Source organism: Schistocerca americana, chromosome X (genome assembly GCF_021461395.2).
Source record: "Schistocerca americana isolate TAMUIC-IGC-003095 chromosome X, iqSchAmer2.1, whole genome shotgun sequence".
Lineage (NCBI taxonomy): Eukaryota > Metazoa > Arthropoda > Insecta > Orthoptera > Acrididae > Schistocerca > Schistocerca americana.
In genome coordinates this window covers 682,873,239-682,893,951 of record NC_060130.1, presented here as the reverse complement: position 1 = coordinate 682,893,951, position 20,713 = coordinate 682,873,239, and the positions used below count along the sequence as shown (strand labels likewise).

Below are 20,713 nucleotides of genomic sequence, written 5' to 3'. Positions count from 1 at the left end.
GGAGAAGGTACTGCCTAATACGCGAGTCAAATGCGCATGCGCAACAGACCGCTGGCAATTGGTCAAACGAACCTAATGTGAACAGTTGTGACGTCATGCTCATAGCAAGCAGTTTATTGTTACGAAGAATTACAGTCTGCGCCCTACGGCATTTGACATATTTTTGCTATTTGCAGACGCTTGTGCGTGCACGGTTTTTTGTTGTTGTAAATTGCACATTTCCTTTGCCACTAAAGTTTTATTTTTTTCCCTCTCGCTTATATTTTATTGTTACAGTATCATCCTCCAGTAGCAGGATATAACAACATTCTTTGCTAGAGAATCTATTCTGCAGTCAAAATTACAAAAATTTAACGGAAAGCTAAAACAATGAAAAATTCCCGGGTTTTTCCCGGTTTTCTCCCGGATGAAAAAATTCCCGGATTTCCCGGTTGTCCCGGGTCGTATACACCCTGCAGCTGTTTCACAGGTGACTCTCACTTTGATAGCATATGTATTTCCGGTTGCAGGGCTGGTATAGGTAGTGGTAGAAGGATGCACAGGACAAGTCTTGCAGCATAGACAGTCCAGGAGGAGGAGACATAGGGCAGGGAGATGGGTGCAGAAGGAGCACAGGGTCTAACAATGATACTGCAAAGATTGGGAGACGACAAAAAGCTATTCTAGGTGTGGTGAGCAAAATTTCAGACAGGATGGACCTCATTTGGGGCATGATTTTAGGATGTCACGGTCTAGTCAAAGTAGCTGATTAATACATTCAAATCATACCTGGTGCAGCCCCAACAATCAGTCTTTCCTTCTCATCCCATCCGGTAAGTCTCCTTTGACCTGGGGCTTTGGATAACTTTTCCAAACTCTACCCCTTTTCCTATACTTCAACCAGTCTGTTTCCTTCACTCCTCTTCCTTCCCCTTCAACCCTTCTGCCAGGAGGAGCCACTGGCTCCAAATGTTTGCATACATAATACCTATTTTATATGTGTGTTCTCCTGCCACCACTTTGTGAGTGTATTTCTTTTGTCCATCCAGTTACATTAGGTTTTCAAAAATTGATAATTTTTGTTGAACTATATTACTTATTTACTTACTTACTTACTTATTCCATTTCTCATCTACCTCACCATATATAGGATACAAGCAACCTCCATCTCTTCCCGTCTGCAGTTATGGTTACTGTCTATGTCAGAGACAGTCTTCTCTCCGGCAGTGGTTCTTCTGTTCCAATCTACCATGTACTCTTAGCGGTCTTCATCTTATCTTGCCAGCTACCATTAGCTCCTTCATTTAAGCTTACCTTGTGAACCTTCGACATATGTTGCTTATGTCCAAATCACTTCAGCTCTTGCTCTTGGTTGGTCTTCTCCTGGGGGTTTTGGATTTAAATGTTTCAAAATTTGTGTGTTTTGGATACTGGCCCTCCTAAGTTTGTTTTCTATTTTCTGGAAGTATCTCATCTCTGTTGCTCGGATCTGACTTGCTTGCTCACTTAGTCAATATCCAAAATTCACCACCATAGGTCATGATCCACTAACTTTGTCCTGTATGTTCCAGCTGACTACATTAAATACACAGTCTTAGGGTGGCTCTTATTTTTCAAGTTTGACCTTTTCTTTGTTCTACCCCACAGTTTGATTCCATTGCACAAAAAATTAGACTGTGCGCTTTGCAGGAAAAGGTGAAGCCACGCCCCTAGGCATTCACATTTGAGGAAGAATACAAAATTACACTGAAGGAGATGAGTAACCAATTGCTTAATTATTAAATTTGTTCTATTAACTTTAATAACTGATTATAAAACTGCTATGTGCACTGTTTGTGAAGCAAATAAGATGAGAAAGTGAAAATTTCTTTTACAAATCCTTGTTCTTTGGTGAAGTCTTTTTTTATGCCCTGAAAACTTACAGCAATACTCGGATACAACCTGAAACACATTTACACTTGTTTTGCATTTTTTGTAAATAGTGTATCGCAGTCCTCGATGAGCATAAGGCCTTTTTCTGATGTATCATGTAAAACTTTCAGTTTATTGACTGGCGATAAAGTTTAAAGGGATTCTCCATTGTCATTCCACTGTGAAGGTTCTGTTGCTCAAGGCAAATGTAGTAACAAATAGCCTTGTTTTATTATAAAAAATTGTTCACTCCCATTATTAATGATTTGTGGAGTTTGAGCACTTTGATATTTTCATGTGGTGCTTCTGTCTCATGATTCAATGCATTGCCCATTTTCATTTTTGGATCAGGAGACAAATTAGGATCAGAGAATGCAAAGACGGCATATTCAGGAGACAGGGATGATAAACGAGTTTTCAGTTTGTGTAAAAACACACACACAATATCAAATACAAGCATGTTTATAAAGCTTTGGAAGAAGGCTGAAAAACATTTACAGAACTTATGCTGCAAAATGGGCTGAGAACCAACAAGGGCTGAGAACCATGATTCAACAAAAACACGGCCAAAACAAATTGCACTGTCTTGTTCTGGTGGTGATAATGCATCATGGAACACAAAAATTTTCAAGCAATTATGACTTTCACCATCCACCACATGTGGCATCAGATTCCTGGACCACAGAAAGATACTGTAAGTAAGTAGTTACTAAGTAAGTAAGTGAAGGTGTCATCAATCTGAAGATCATTTTCAACACCCTGATGCTTTCCTAGGCATGGTCCCGTTGGAAAAGGTATGTCATTGCCTTCCTCCGATCTTTGAACTGTTTGACCTAGACAGTTATAAGGGGATTTACAATATAATGTGGATTCTGAACTGTGGTGTAACTAGGCATTTTTCACATTAACAAACACTTAACACTGTCAGAGGTAAAAGAAATGAACAATGGCAGATAAAAATCCTAGAACTAACCAGGGATCAAACCTGATACCTTTGGATCTATAGACTGCCACTTCACTTTTGATCCATAGAGCCATACTCTATGAAATCACAGTTCACCTATAAAGATCACAGTTATTTAAAAACTCTCTTGAATCCTTTCTAGGATGCTGTTCTCCCGAAGCGTCTCGAACAAAATCGATAATTCAAGAAACACTGCCTAGATCCAAGTGTTCCTAGACTTTTCTGAACTGAATTCCAGTTTCGAAATTATTAATGTATGTTTTGATGTTTTATAAAGGTTATTATATTGTTCTTACCTTCTATATTCCGTATTTCCCTCTAAGACAACTTTGAGAATAATTTCATATGTGTGATGCCTGCCGGATAAATAGAGGTCATCTTATAAGAAAACACACACACACACACACACACACACACACACACACACCCCCCTCTCTCTCCCCTCCCCCTCCCTAAAAGTTTCCTTATCCTACATTGTAATGTTGAACACACTTTAACACTGCTCTGAGGACCCCATTTAGTGAGGGTTTCATTCGCAGCTCTAGCCTGTTCTCTTCCAGTCACACACTACAATGCTAGCTCCAAAAGAAGTTCCTCAGTACTACAATTTGAAACAATCACAGAAAGACGTTCATCTACATTGTTACCTGGTAATGCTAATAGCAATATACAACCCCAAGGGACAGTAGCAGCTTGCAGTTTCTTATCTTTAAAATAGTTCTTGATTTCGGTAGGCTTTTACTTGTAGAGTTTTTCTGGGTCTTGTGAATAGAGCTCCCATAGACTGCAAAATCTTCATATGCTTACATAGTACCTTGATTGCAGCCATCAGGATGTGAACTGCTTCCTTATCACTGATCCTAAATTTACCAAATACAACTGCAAGCTTGGGAGTCATTCCTGCTTGGTGTCCTCTGCTCTTTTTTGCAACCGGCGATGGAAATTTTGAGTGCGTTCTAAATCAACGTTCCTTGAAATGAAGTAACTTTGATTCAACACTACGTGAACTTGCCATAATCATTTTGACAAGTTAGTGAGAAAAAAATGACAGAAAATATATGAATGACAGCAAGTTAAATTTCTGAAATATGAGTAACATTTTCTGCGCCAAATGAGTACTGGAATTTTACTTTCAATATCATAAATAACTTGTGAATTCCTGAATTTCACATCCTTTTCACTCTCACCTATTTCCAGTTACCTCTGCCCACTCAGATGCTTTTCTCTGTTTCTCAAGTAGCCGGTAATCTATTCCATGCATAAATCCTGGCCATTCTTTCAGCCATTGGTTGGTCAAAAACTGTTTATCTCCTTCAATAGTAATGACATTTAAAGCATCAGGAAGTGCTATGACAAAAGTATCAAGTTTTTTAACAACATGTCTTTTTATAATTGTGTGTAATTTTGGTACAGTTTCTCAGCTTTTTTTAATTCGTGCTTTTTTCCACTAAATCATCACTTCCTACACAGCTAGTGTGGCATTTTCACACACAAAAATTGCAAAAGAAAATCTTTAATGCTGTATAACAGTTGGCAGTTTGCTTCCACTTATTTCATGGGAGTAACACCGGGAAAAAAAGCCTGCTGCAAATGAACTGAAGCCATTGTTACCACTGCTACAACAGCTACCCCTGCAGAAATGGTGACTATTAGTGTGCTCTGCATTCGGTCACAAAAAGGGAATTGCTTGCTCTCTATGCCCTCTACCTGTCTTGGCATCACTACCAATGGCACTGGTGAAATGAGAATATATTCAATTAAAGCAAATCAAAACGAAAACAGTCTATTTTCATTAATGAATGGATTTTTCCTGCAGATATAATATTTTGCATTATCTTACTGAGCCCAAATTTTACACAGCTCATTTTTACTTGAATGAAACCAAATTGGAGGGTAGACCTAGAAAATTTATAAAAAATTAAAAATGTCACGTATGAGCCACCAAACATGGCCTGCTACCCTAACTTTCACTCTACTTTAATCTTCCATCTTCCTAACTGCACTGATGATAGAGCCCAAATACTTAAATATAAACCTTTAGCAACTGTCCTACAACTGTGTTGTTATGCCTTTACCCCATTTTTTAATAATCAGTGTATTTCCACTTTCCTTTCTCCTCAAATTTTTCCATTAAGACAATGCCATTTTACAATTTTTCTTCAATAGCAGCTACTATCACAAGGTAGTCTGTGATAGGTGAGCTGGTCAACTGAACAAAGTTTCATCTGATATTTCTGATAGTTAGCTTTATAGCTTTGGTATTACATGCCTACATTACCCAGGTATATTACAAAAAGCAGGGGACCAAGGCTACAGATTTGGTGGATTCCTCTTAGTGACTTTAGTACACGTCAGATTCCCTATTCTCATGTAGTTTGTGCAATTTTCACACAATCTCATGATTGATTTTGATAAAGCTGGGCCAAAACACATCACACTTTTAAAATGTTACTAAATAACAAATGTAAATGTTTCATCTTAGCTTTAGTGAAATCTGGAACTTAAGCGTCCATCCAGTTTCATACTCCTCCTGCAGCAATTTATATGAAAACATTGTTGACTGTCCTGAAGCATATGATCTTGGGCCAATGCCATGTAATGTGCTATGTAATGTGGACTGCAGTGGTCATATTGATTAGGGGAAAAATTGGAAGTTCAGTAATGCATTAATGCTCAAATCTAAAGAGTATTCTTATCCCACACCCTTCAGCTCACTCTGTTTTCCCTTGACTTCTCACTAGTGTTACCCCTTCCTGGTTTCCTTATTAAAAATTCATTGCTTCAAGACAATTAAAAGATGAATTCTCTTTCTTTGCATGAATTTGCATTCTTCAACACTACTTAGGCCTATGAGTAAATTTTTATTGTTCTGACAACAGTACATATGACACTTTATTTTAACAGTGTTTTTATTTCAAATACAAATTCATATAAAAACATACCTATTTACTGCCAGCTTCCCCCTTAAATATATTGTGATTTTAAAATTTAACAGTCTAACATAAATATTAATTTCTGATAGTCATTTCCACCAACTTAAGTGCACAAAGAAGGCAGTAGGTCTGAAGTAGGTTTTATAGAACCGTCAAGGATGCTTCCATTTTTGTCCTAGAGTATTAATTCGGTACATAGCTTGTACAGTTGGAAATTATAAAGTTACCACTCGTAACGATTATTTAATAGGTACATGCTTTGATCACTTAGCCTGTTTATTTCACCAGGAAGATGATTATTTCTGGGCACCTCAACAATATAATATTTTTCTCTTCTAAAAATATTCGCGAGTCCACTAATCTTGGTGATCCACTGGGATGAGTAAAATAAATTCATGAACAAAATTTCTAGTTTGTATTCTCGTGCCTTTTTCACCCTGAAAAACAGTTACTGGTGAAGTTTCTACAAACAAAGTATTTCCTCAGACTAAGAGTTAACAGTCATTGCATTACTGGCCTTACCATCTTTATATTACCTGAAATGATATAAGGAAACTGACAAAAAGTTTGAACTGAGCTGCTCCTGTTGAATCGCAACATTTTACCGTGCTTTGCTCTGTTGAAAGTATGCCAGGAACAAGTGTGATTTTGGAGGTTGCAAAATACAATCATTGACAAAATAATCAGTTTCATATACAGCGGAACTACCAGTTTGGCATGCCATCCTGGCAACTTTGAAAGCATGCCGGAAAGCAAGGATTCTGACCATAACCTCTAGGCACAGCTGCAGCACTGATCTCATTCTGCCACATGCCTCTTTCGCTGACCAACTGTTGCTCGCAGTCCTATAAGTTCTGTCAGACTGTGGCCCTGCTTTAGATGGTGAATTCACCTTGCAATCATATCACCAGCCGTAACACACCATTGTTCCTAGGTTTCAGTTTCACTACTTCTTGGTTTCTCTCTTTGATTACTCACTGAAATTATTTTTTGTAGCGCCATCTCCACTGTCCGTTTTCCTCATTGTTGTCTTCTGTCTGTACTCAGTGGTCCACTATTGTCAGTCCCTGGCCAGTCGGCTGATACCTCAAGTCATTCCCAATTTTTTGTCAAATCCTGGTCACAATAAACTGTGCTCTTCAAATACGTATTTAATGAATAATTTACATAAAAAAGAAACAATATCTGACAGTGCTCCACTGGTATCATGTTTTTATTATATCTACCCTATGCAAATAACTTCAAAGGCATACAGACAGAAATTTGCTTTGCGTCACAGTTCTTTTTTATTTATCAGGTTGGGATGACCATCAGTGTTTCATATTGAATTCTCTTCCTACGTTTCAAATAACCACTACTTTTCTTAATAACACTTATAATCTTCCTTGACTGGGAAACATTTTGTACAGTACATTTATTTTACCTTCATTGATATCAATAAGGCTTGTTTTATTCTGATTGAAATCTTTATTTCAGGTGTAAATAAACATACTCACTATGCATGTCAAAATTAGTTACCTCTGACAGAGTGCCTTCAATTAAAAACCAACTATACAGTTTACAGTTTGTACCTTGAGTGTGGTTCATTACATATCTCACAATATATGACCATCCAAGGCAACTCAATGGCAACTGCATCGCATAAAATGCACCAGCCTACCTCTTCTACACCAAATTATATTCAATTTCATTCTTTATGTGATTAATGTCCATTGAAACATTTGCATCTTTATCAGCATAACTTAATAAGTGCAACTTATTCCATGCATCCTATCTTTGAAATAGTATTTAAAATTGTAGATTTGGAAATGAATTCTGTGAAATACTTACTTGGAGTACTTCCTTGTAGTTAAGGGCAATCTTTCGTAATTCTGTTTCCTTGCGCTCCATATGTCCTTTCACTGTATCAATATCATTTACTAACTGAGAATTTACTCTTTTCAGTTCAGACACCTCACTTTCACGCTCTTCCAGAGATTTCCGTAGAGACCTAAAAAGCAAATAAAATATCATAGTCTAATATTATGAGTATTTATGAATCTGTTTCCAGAGTGAAAAGGTATTTCACCAAAATTCTTTATGAACAATAACTAATTTATGGGACTCTTGTTGTCCATTAATGAAATCTTGTTTTAATCATAAAACAGAAAAAGTGAAGGTTTAAATGGTACTCTGACGATGGGTCACATTAAATTTTATATGCTCGTACTGTGCTAAACCTAAACATCTGCAAGTGTGAAGTTGAGATAAACAATTTTGTTTATAATGGACACTGAAAAAAAACTACAAACACCAGCTATCCCTAAAAGTCTTGCTTGTGAACTATCTGTAAAAGATATTCTCACCAAATCACCTCAGTAATAGAAGCATGCACAGTCTGTCCAAGAAGTTCCACAACTGACATTTCTGGTGTAAAAGCAATATCAGCACATTAACCACAGTGGTGGCTTGAACTAACGACTGTAAACAACAGATATACATTTCACAATCAGTTGTGAGCAAGTAGTGTTAAGTAGTGAATGTGTGGCCACACTGTATCAACGTGAATGTGTCACAAATCTTAATGGAGCAATATATCTAAATAAAGTGTTCAAGATATTCCCCAGAATGCTTTGAAGAAGAGAAAAGTGTGTGCAAAGTTTATCCCACATATCTTGACTGCCAAACAAAAACAATGATGCATGTATGTTGCAATGGAACTGATCAATTGCCCTTCTTCTGTCATGTAGTGGTGCATTCAATATACGCAACAAATTCATGACATAATCCCATAGAATGAGATCTTGCATTTTGTATAGTTTTAAAAATATTTATTAAATGTTTTTGTGTACTTATATCGAAAGTATGTGTACAAATATGTATCTGGCATGAACGAAAATGAGTTGGTTATTTTTCAGCAGAATTTGATTATCTTTTTATATATGGTAATTATTTTGAACCGCAGCGGACGGAAAACGGAGCAGCAACGCTCCAGCAGGTCGCAGGGAATGGGCGCGGACCACAGAGGAAGCGCCTGCAGCCGTTGGTGGAGGGGGAAGGCCATAGGCATAAATATTGGACCAGGTCCACTCGAGGAGCAGTCTCAGGTCGAACCTGATGAAGGTCACGAGCTATGTGACCGAAATATCGTGCAAGTACGATGCTGATATCTGGCAGAACACCCGACAACCCAAGATGTAATTATTTCGAAATTTAATTATTGACTGTTAAGTCCATTTTGACTGATTGGGACTAAAATTATTAATTAAAAACTTTCAAATCAAACTCAAACAAATTACCATCCACAAGTAAGTCATTTGTTACGTAAGAGAATCACTCTGATATGTATATAATCTTTGTTATTGTCACATGGTTGGGAGATGAGGTGTTGTGTAAGGTTGACAGGGCAGAAATACAATGAGAATGTTGGTTTTGTAACACATACTCACTGCACTGTGTCTGTAATTAAATAATTTGAAGGATAATTACTTTAAAGTATGAAATGTGGAATTTGTGAACTTCAACACCTGCAACTTATTATTACTGGTATTAAGAAATACAACAGTTACAGAATCAAATACCTTTCTGCATCCATTAGGAATCTCAAGAACCTTTAGACTATTGTGCCCACAACGACAAGAAAATTTTTACATCTTCGACAAAACAAGATACGTAAAACTAATTTTTTTTCTATTTTGTGATTGGATATAACATAAAAATTCTTTTCACACACATCTGTTCTCCAATTGTTCAGTACACTGAGGAGTAATTTTCACCCAAACCTGATCAACGTGTAAAATGAGGTTTGGAAAGACATTTTGAATGTTTGATTATTTTTCATATTCTGAGACGTGGTGCACATTAGAAGGTGGATGTGTCAGTTGGTGCATTAACATCATATGTATTGGTATGTGACAAAATTAGTAAGGAAATGTGAGAGCAAAAATTTTCCTAAGTTCCAAACAGCTGGCATTACTCAACTACATAGAAGTGTCTCAAGCTGAGAAGTGTAAACATTTCAACAAAATTACTGGGTCAGGCAAAACAGCCACCATGCCACTCTTAAGAGAAACTGCAAGAAATTCAGCAGAAAACTGTTAGAAGAGTGCAGACAGAACCGCCTCCGTTACTCCCGTAACATTACACAAGAGACACTAGGTAAGATGCAACAACTACCAGTGAGAATTTGACTAAACAATAAAGACTCTCTAATGATTTCATTAAGTAAATGAAGTGGAACTGAAGACCACTAACAACTCGGGAAGAGCACAATCAATTTAGCCATTACAAAAGACATCCTAGAGCAAAACCTCTCCTTGGTGACGTAAACACTCCACCCCAGTAGCTTTTGGCACTCAATCAGTATGATCAGAGGTGTTCATGTCATTCACACTCAATCCTCTGGATCAAAGGTGTTCGTGTCATTCACACTCAATTCTCTGATTATGGTGTGGTAACATCTTGTATGCGAGATTGTCCTGGTGTTAATCTTTAACTTGCTGCCCAATGAGATAATCAGTGAACTGTAGCCACTACCGATTGAGTCCACCATCCAGTACTGATGTCAGCACAACAGAGTTAATGAGTACAATGAGTATATGGCATCCAACATCGCAGTACACCTGAGGGGGACAACATGGACAGTGACACAGAGATCGATAACTACCCAAAACAGCATGTGAATAAAAACACACACGTCTTCGTCACCACCATCTACTCCACAAATGTGGGCAGCTAGTACTAATGAGACAATAGACACTCTTATGAAGCAAGTTTCCAAACTGGAGAATAACGAACAGCAGAAAACACTTAATGAACAGTTAACACAAGTGCAATCAGTATTTGCAGAACAACGGTGCCAATGATGTTTCTGTGGAAACAAAACAGTAATAAGTGCTCCTTCATCATTCACTGATCCTTCAGCCACAAATCTAATAACTTCCTTCTCCCGGAAAACTACTAAGGATGTTACTGTGTTTACAGACAACATCTTAGTCATGGTCACATTAAGTAGATAGTCAGATGAAACATGCTTGCAAAGAGCGAAGTTACATCTCACAGGTAAAGCGAAAATCTACATCTCTTAACATGAAGTGCATAGTACAGTATTCACATTCTGCGAGTTAGCAGAGGATTTGCATCAGAGGGGTAGAAAACAGAACAGTACAGTACAGTACATATTTTTTAAGGAGAAACTCAATAGTTTAGCACAAAAGGTGAATGAAACAGTGGACTGATTTTCTGACCGAAAATGCAGGATTAATGCACAGACTTATGAGCTGATGCACAAGTCAGATGCGGATAGTCTTGCTTAAAGAAGCAGAAAATAGAGCATTGGACATGTTTCCCCGAGGTATCCACCTTGATTTTTCATGAGTATGAATGGAAAAACCTAAGGATTTAGCCACGGCACTTTGCATCACTACACATTTACAGGAAGAAGATAGTGCAACTAGGACATGCACTGAACAGAAAATATTTAGATCTAGTAAAGAATGTTACTGTTGTGATCAGCAGGACCATTCAAAGGCACGGTGTCACCAACCATGATGTAATAATTGCAAATGGTATAGGCATAAGGCTCGGGATTTTAAATCTAGGAAAGAGGACAAGCACAATGCGAAAAAGAAACAGTTAAACGACAATGAGAATGTTCCTTCCTTTGGGACGCTTTCCCAATAAATCACAGTACTGCAAAAACGTATGCAGAGGCATATTGTTACTTGATAGCTTGGATGAATAATAAGTGTTGTGAGTTTTTAGCACATACTGGGGCACATGTATCAGTTGCAAGTATGGACCTCATGGACAAGAGGAGACTGAAAACGACGAGATAAAGATTATCCGTAATAAGAGATAACAAAATAGATTCAGTGAGGACAACACAAATCAAGTTTAATGCAGGAAACACAGGGTTTCAGGAGCAAATGGAAATGTTGCCAACTGTGGGGCAAGGATTTTCTGCAATACTCTGATTAGACTTTCTTGTTAGGCATCATGCTAAAACTGATCTTGGGCAACAGATAGTCAAACTCAATGGGAATTTGTTTCAGATAGGTGCAACAGTTGCACATGTTTCTGTGTCAGAAGGTACACTTGCTGCTAAAGAGGTAGCAACTAAAGTGTGCCCAGGTACATTAAAAGCTGTTTCACATGACAGAGTACCAGCAGGCGCAGGAAAGCTAGTTTGGGTTGTGACATATCTATGTTCCATGACAAGCATTGCATTTAATAGAACCTCTGTCAAGTAATGACACATTGGATGAACAGCACTATTTTGAAAGAAGTAGTACAGAACACGCTAGAGAAATAAATGGCCCAGTTATGGTGCCAGTAAGCCTGGATACTTTCGAAACGAATGAAGCAAGTCTTCTGAAGCGATTGGTAGCAGCTACACTACAGGTAATCGATGAAGAAGACATCGATTGGTCAGATGTACAGTACAATCCCAAGCAAACAGTCAGCATGTCTGCACTATGTAACAAGGTTAGTCACTTAAATGGTAATGATTGTTCAGTCATTGAGTCATTATTAGTTCAGAAGAGATTTAATTCAGAAGGTGCTTTACCAGTCACATCCATAAAATAGCATCATATTCCAGCAGGTAGCCATGTGACCAGTGCACCATTAACAATACAGGTTACTAAAACATCTCCAGCCATTAGCAGAACAGTTGTAGATCAACAGCTTCCAGAAGGCATAATAGACCACAGCCATAGACCTTGGTCTGCAGGTATAGGAATTGTGCCAAAAAAAGTCATTGGATAGAACAAGAAAATATTGATCATGTTGCGATAATAGATGTTTAAACGAATGTAAAGAAACTGACGCATATCAAATTACGTATATAACTGAAACTTTGGTTAATCTGGGACAGTGTAAATTCTTTCCCACATCATATTTAAGGAGTGGTTATTGACAAATTGAAGGGTTTCCAGAAGATAGGCCATAAACAGCTTTTACAGTATCATCTGGTCACTATCAGTACCGCAAATGCCTTTTGGGTTAAAAAAAAACCATACTTGCAACATTACAGCATTTGTTAGATGGAGTCCTTCAAGGTTTAAAATTGAAAAAATGCATGGTCTATTTGGATGACATCATTGTTTTTTCCAAAGGTCCAGATGAATACACAGAATGCCTAAGTGAAGTATCTGATAGATTGAAAACAGCTCGTCTTATACTAAGTACTGATAAATGTCATTTTGCCCAGCCACAAGTTACGTATCTGGGGCATATTATTAACCAAGAGGGATTCTCATCTCACTTCAGCTGAACATGATTTTTCTGTACCACAAGCAATCAAGCAATTGCAATCATTTCTCGGATTTGCAGATTACCACAAAAATTCGTCAAAGGCTTTGTGGAAACTGCACAACCTTTGACTAGATTACTGGAAAAAAAGGGACAGTGGACATCATAATGCCAAGCAATGTTTCAAAATCTGAAAGAGATACTGACTTCAGATCATGTATTAATTTTTCCTGATTTTACATGCAAACAATACAGTTTTGGGCATCATTTTAAGTCAGGCTGTGAATGGACAAGAACATCTGGTACCTTGTGTGTCTCACCAGCTGAATAAGGCAGAGTGCAATTATTCCATAAAAAGAAATGGTAGTTTGATACACAGTATTTCATATTTAGCTGCTATCTCCAAGGCCATAAAATTACAGTAGTCGCAGATCATGCATCCTTGAAGTGGTTATCAGGACTAAAAGAACCTTCAAGTTGATTAACAAGATGGGCACTGAAATTGAGCGAGTTTCAATGTGAAGTACACTCATGTTCAGAAAAAACAGAACACCTTGAATGATTAGAGATAGGCTGTTCATATTCACAGGAGACATACATTAGTACGTTCTGCAGAAATGATTAGCATTTCAATCACCTCCGTTCAGCAAGTGTCCTATAGCCTAATAGGCACAGAGACCACCACAGGCCCTGATAACTTATTCCACATGTGATGGCATCAAAGCTCATAAGGCACGAACGGTGTCCTGTGGTATAGCCATCCATGCTGCATTCACCTAATTCCAAAGTTTATCTGTGGTGGTTGGCACTGGGTGACAGCACTGCAGCCATCGTTTCACCATATCCCACACATTTTCGAATGGTCACAAGTCTCATTATCTGGCAGGCCAGGGCAAAAGGTTGACATCGAGTGACACCAAGAAGGCACGTGTTTGTCCAGCAACATGTGCTCATGCATCGTCTTGCTGGAAAATGATGTCTATGGTGTAGTGCAGAAAGATTGTGGCTATGGGTCACAAGATGTCATTCATGTAGGTCACAGTACCCTGGTCACTCACTGACGGTGATTTGTGGTTGTACTCAACAGCACCCCACACCATATGGCAAGTTGGTGCCGTACGTATTGTGCGAATGCAGTCACTGTGATGCCGCTCCCATCATTTTCTAACAAACAGAACCTGGATCCATCTGAAAACATCTGGTACCATTCCTAGCCCCAGTGACATCGTTCCTTACACCATTACCGTCTAGCATGTTTTTGCACACTCGTCAAAGGCAGACAGAGAAGTTGATGATGTGCACGTAACCTATGCCATAATAAACGGTCACTGGCTGTCACTCCCGATAGTGTATAATGTATTACATGTCGATCTTCTAGGGGCAAGGGGGGGGGGGGGGGGGGTTTCTGGGTGGTGCGTCCTGACGCATCTTGTCTTGCTCTACAACCTTCCATGAACCACCATTCTGCACACACCAGTTGCACTGCCGAAACACTTTGTCCCACACAAGCAGCAATTTCCCAGATAGATGCATCATGTTCTCTCACGCTGATAATGTGCCCCCTTTCAAACTTGCTGATATGATGGTATGGTTCACGCATATGTCTGTGAGGCATCCTGCACATCCGCTCATCTGACACTGATGTGTTACCTTCCATTTATAACAACAATGAGAGCTGCATGCACATTTTACCGATAGTTGGTGTAGCGCCACAATATTGCTCTTGAACTTGAATCAGTGGGCCGACTTGGTTCATATGCCAATAATTTCTGCAGAATGTACTAACGTACATGTCCTCTGAATGTGAATGTCCTACCTCTAGTCGTTCAAGGTGTTTTTTTTTCTGAATATGAGTGCAGCTCACAAGCCTGGTGTCAAGCATACAAATTAGAACACGCTCAGTAGGAAAATTGCAGTGTTGCACATATCAGAATTTAATCTAGTAGATTTTAAAAAGGCAGAAGCAGTGAATACAGATTGCCCAGTATACAGTAGATAAACACAATTTCTTAAGCAAGAAAGTATACTCTGGAAGTCAACTAAATGCACTCCATGCATTGTCGTTCCTGTAGCACTTCAAACTGAAGTGTAACGACAAGCACGTGACCATGTACTATCAGGACATGAAGGTATGAGAGCTACTGATAGAAAAGTCACACGTTGTTTTTGGTGGAGACCACGACGTGGTGATGTGGAGAAATATGTAAAAAACTGCATTCCTTGTGCTCAATGGACAGATCGTGGGTAATAAACATGTACTGATGATGAGCGACCATTTCTCAAGATACCTTGTAATGATAACAATACCAGATCAGAAGGTGAGCACTGCAGCTCAAGCCATGGTTAACAATTGGTTACTTAAATTTGGTGTACCAGAAACTAAAGTCACAAATCAAGAAACAAGTTTTATGTCTGATCTGATGAAACAATTATGTCATGCCTTTAGAATAAAGAAACGGTGGACTAGACCATTCCATCTGCAAGCTAATTGTCATTCAGAACAAATATACCACACCACAGCTAAGATGTTAAGTAACTACATAAACAATCAACATTTAGAATGGGATGTCTATTTAGACTAAGTAGAGAGCATGTGTAACTCAAAAATCCATAGAGGAACAGGTCTTTCACTGTGAGAACTGGTGTATGGGCAAAAGATGCCATCACTTTTGATTTAATGCAGCCAAAGATAGGAAAGCAGGGCAAACATGTGAAGCAGTTTGAAAAAATGTAAAAAGAAAATTGGCAATGAGTGAAACACACAAACACAAAGGCATTGGAGTGTCAAGAGTGGATTGGGCAGGGTATGAGTAAATTGTCTCCTTGCAGAATAGGACCATGGTCTCTACTATCAAATGAGTAAACACCAAAGGGTAAAACCAAGTAGTTTTTGACGAAGTTTCAGGGACCATATCAGGAACTGGAGATGATTTCACCAATCAATATCAAGTTTCAATTGTCAACAAAAACATCAGTCCTACATGTTAGTTAAGTTAAACTTTTTAGGGGTACAGTTGATGTGTTGGCCAAAATTTCTGCACCATTACCACAAAAAAAAAAAAGAAATTACCATGTCAAACATGAGTAACAGAGTGTATTTTATGAGCTTAGATCTAGGGATAAATGATAAAATAGCAGTGTACTGAGTTTAATTTTGTGTTGGGTTACCTAGATTAATATTTTCTTTTAGTTTGCTACAGCAGTTTTCTTTGAGGTATTCTTATTGCCTAAGAAGGGAGGAGTTCCATGGTAATTCCTTTCTCCTAGGTGGTCTCAAAGATTACATTTCAATATATTAACATGGGTACAATATTCCTGTGCATATGGGAAGTGGATGTAATTAATAATCAACTCCTGGATAATGGAATCTTTTTCTCAATGCAACTGGGCATTTCCTCACAAACCACAGGTGGCTGCTAATACCCACATTTAAAATCTGGAAGCAGTTTTAGTAGGATTACAGCAAGCAGAACAAGAATTTCTGACAGAGCTAAAGCACATTGTACCTGTAGTACAACATTAATATTCCATCCTTCTTTCATGCTTCTGAGTTAAGGTTTATTATGATTGAGCCAGGGTGCATATTAACATACAGTTTCCAGTTGTAAGTTTAAATTCTTGTTAGGGGTGTTTCACAATCCATCCATATCCAGTGAAATGCAAAATTATCGATAAGTGGATACAAGTGCAAACTAATGAAGAATTACTTGTGTGAAATCAGATACATATATTTTCATGTCAGTAGGACATCTTTGCAACTCTGTCAAGGAGTTAGTCACCATCTGTTCAGTGCAGGTAGATCAAACTGACAAACGATCATGCATAATTCACTTGTTCCTAGAGAGTATGGGAGCACCAGAGTGTGGAAAAGTAGTATCAATGCCACAGTCACATTTCCATAGTGCTGGCAGTCACTAGTATAGTCTATGTTTTCACTGGAAATAGTAATAGCAAATTGTTATGATAATTCAATGACAAATTCTGTGTAACTCCTAAATCTGGAAGACTGCTCATGTCAGACTAGGTGTTGGAACCTGCCAGCAGCCTACCCATTCCACTGAGTGGAGGAAGAGAAAACTTCAAGGGTTTCATCTCAGTCCCATGAGCAACTAGGGAAATAAAAGTCCATCTAGACAGAGCCCCCAGTCTTTGCTCACTAAACACTGTTCCATCTCAACAGGCATGCAACTCATGAGCATGCAGCACACCTTGAGATTGAAGGTGTTTTTATTTTTTTTATTTTTTATTACCATCCTCACGATCCAGGAGGTCAAGCCAATATCCTCATTCCCTGGCAACACACGACGTTCCACTGCTGTGCCATACAGTGGTCACTGAAGCATTCGTAGAGCTTATGGTGACATGCGGCAAAATTTGGCATTAATGGGCTATGGCAGCAGCAGATGACCAATGCAAGTGCCTTTGTTACCAACATGACATTGCCCGCAGTGCCTCCCCTGATACCATGACCATACCAGTTGGACCCTAGATGACTGGAAATCTGTGGCCTGGTCGGGGCAGTTAGCACACAAAATCCTGCACTGACAACACTCTTGCAATTATGTTTGGTTAGAGAGGCAGCATGGCTCTGTATTTCAGCAAGGGACTTCCAACAACTTGTTCAAGTCCATGCCACATCGAGTTGCTACACTACGCCAGGCAAAAGGAGGTCTGACACGATATTAGGAGGTATACCATGACATTTATCACCTCAGTGTAATATTCCAGCAAAAATCTTTTCATGCGAGTGTAGTTTACATCCAGTTGACTTTTTACAACACTGTAAAGAAAATTTTATAACTTATGTGAATGACAGGATGAAAATTAAATTTCTTAAAAACTTCTTAAAAAGGGAAGCTTTGGCAGGGACAAATCAAAATTTTTCTGTAAATTGAAAGTTAATTTTTGAATAGAGCTAATTACAGGAAAAGACATAGTAGCATGAAACAAGTCTGTAAAAATCAGATTTAGCTTTTTAAACAAACCATCTCAAGAAATAATACAGACAGGTGCTCTAAAAAGAAGGTTGTCAGTTAAAGTTCAAAGGGTTTTAGCGTATAGGCCAAATGACAGTAGGGTAAGGTATTATGGGACCAAACTGCTGAAGTCATCGATCCAATGACAGTAGGGATCAATTTTTATAACGTGTGAAGAAATTATAATTATGGATAAAATTGGTAGACAACATCCGAAAAATCACAATTATCAACAGAGCAGATGGAGTCAAAATTGGAGGAATGCTAATCATGAAAGAAGGGAACGTAATAATCATAACAGTAATAACTTTCAGCCACACGGACACCTAAAAAACACTGGGATAAAAATGGGAAAAGACATTTTGACAACAGAAACAAAAATTGGCTTGGGCACGATGACATGAGAGGACAAAAACATTCAACAAACCTGGTAGTGAGAAACTAATGATTGCTCCACTGGCAGTCGACAATTTAGGAATGAAATAACAGAGCAATAAATGGTCCAACAAATGGAGAGTAGAACATAAACGTTCAGGTAAAGTAATCAATTGTTATTTTTAAAAGGTGCACTATCCTACTAATGTAATTTCTGTTGAAAAAGACACTCTTAAACCAATTCCACTAAAAGATACAGATAAGGACAATGAAAACACACACAATAATAAGCATGAAGTAATTGACTTATAAGAATTTTCTGAAGGTGGCAGGTGTAAAATACAGGGAGCGAAAGGCTATTTACAATTTGTACAGAAACCTGATGGCAGTTATAAGAGTCAAAGGACATGAATGGGAAGCAGTGGTTGGGAAGGGAGTGAGACAGGGTTGTAGCCTCTCCCCGATGTTGTTCAATCTGTATATTGAGCAAGCAGTAAAAGAAACAAAAGAAAAATTTGGAGTAGGTATTAAAATCCACGGAGAAGAAATAAAAACTTTAAGGTTCACCGATGACATTGTAATTCTGTCAGAGACAGCAAAGGACTTGGAAGAGCAGTTGAATGGAATGGACAGTGTCTTGAAAGGAGGATATAAGATGAACATCAACAGATGCAAAATGAGGATAATGTAATATAGTCGAATTATGTCGGGTGATGCTGAGGAAATTAGATTGGGAAATGAGACACTTAAAGTAGTAAAGGAGTTTTGCTATTTGGGGAGCAAAATAACTGATGATGGTCGAAGTAGAGAGGATATAAAACGTAGACTGGCAATGGCAAGGAAAGGAAAGGGTTTCTGATGAAGAGAAATTTGTTAACATCGAGTATAGATTAAAGTGTCAGGAAGTCATTTCTGAAAGTATTTGTATGGAGTGTAGCCATGTATGGAAGTGAAATATGGACGATAAATAATTTGGACAAGAAGAGAATAGAAGCTTTTGAAATGTGGTGCTACAGAAGAATGCTGAAGATTAGATGGTTAGATCTAATAACTAATGAGGAAGTATTGAATAGGATTGGGGAGAAGAGAAGTTTGTGGCACAACTTGACTAGAAGAAGGGATCGGTCGGTAGGACATGTGTTGAGGCATCAAGGGTTCACCAATTTAGTATTGGAGAGCAGTGTGGAGAGTAAAAATCGTAGAGGGAGACCAAGAGATGAATACACTAAGCAAATTCAGAAGGATGTAGGTTGCAGTAGGTACTGGGAGATGGTGAAGCTTGCACAGGATAGAGTAGCATGGAGAGCTGCATCAAACCAGTCTCAGGACTGAAGACCATAACAACAACAACAACAACAACAACAACAAGAATTTTATGATTGGATAGGAACTTGTCACTTGTTAGAAAATGCACAGGTAACTGATTCAAGTGACGACTTAGGAGTTTAAGAGGTAATCAAGGAATCAGGTAAGCAAGATGTGAGCACTGTGTTAATTGATGAAAAGCTAAATGCAACTGGGTAAGCAATGCTGAAAGAATGAGAGAAGGGGAAGGGGGAAGGGGGGGGGAGGAGGAGGAGGAGGAGGAGGAGGAGGAGGAGGAGGAGGAGATGATGATGATATTAGGTAGAATTACACCTCTGGTGATTCACAGGTAAATGATGAATAGGAGAAAAATTTTATTTGTTTCAAAGGAGAATTGGAATCATTGGGAATAGATGAGGATATTAGTTATTGTAGAAGTGTTTGGAAATACCCACAGACATTGCTAAATATTTAAGTAATATTAATGGCAGTGTGACAGTGAGTTCTGCAATTTAAAATCGTGTAAAAAAAAAAACCATGTGTAGATGATGATATTCTAGTTACTAAGCATGACAGAGAAGGTAGGTTACCAGATGTAATAGGAAAAGGTACATTCTTTTTTAAGAACTGTGGCTGAACAGTGATTCTATTAGGAAGAAAAGAACATCAGAAAAGTAATTGTCAACCTGTGCTAAACTTTGTATCAGTGACTTAAGAGGAACAGTGAACGTTGTTTTGTAGCATGTACTCATTGTGCTGTGTCTGTAATTCTGTGTCTGTAGGATATAAGTAATAAGTGTGGAAGTGTTATTAGCAAGCATCAACACCTGTGACTTTTATTACTGCTATTAAGAAATTCTAAAGTTAAAGGACATAATACCTTTCTGCGTCCATTAGGAACATAAAGTACCTCTCAACCACTGATTAAGAAGAAAAGAAAATGTATACATATTTGAGAACACAAAGTAAGTAAAATTAATTATCTTCAATTTTTTCATTGGAAATAATAAGCTGTCCAGTCACATTAATGTGACCAC

General features: G+C 38.2%; 1 protein-coding gene across 3 annotated transcripts in view; it reads right to left on the bottom strand.

Annotated features, from left to right (window-relative positions):
• The window catches only part of LOC124555635 (spindle assembly abnormal protein 6 homolog), a 275,888-nt gene that overhangs the window by 140,659 nt on the left and 114,516 nt on the right, over window positions 1-20,713 (bottom strand). For all 3 annotated transcript variants that reach the window (XM_047129612.1, XM_047129613.1, XM_047129614.1), the window contains one exon: window positions 7,618-7,777. In XM_047129612.1, coding sequence (XP_046985568.1) covers window positions 7,618-7,777 — 160 coding nt within the window. The remainder of the gene's footprint in view (window positions 1-7,617; window positions 7,778-20,713) is intronic.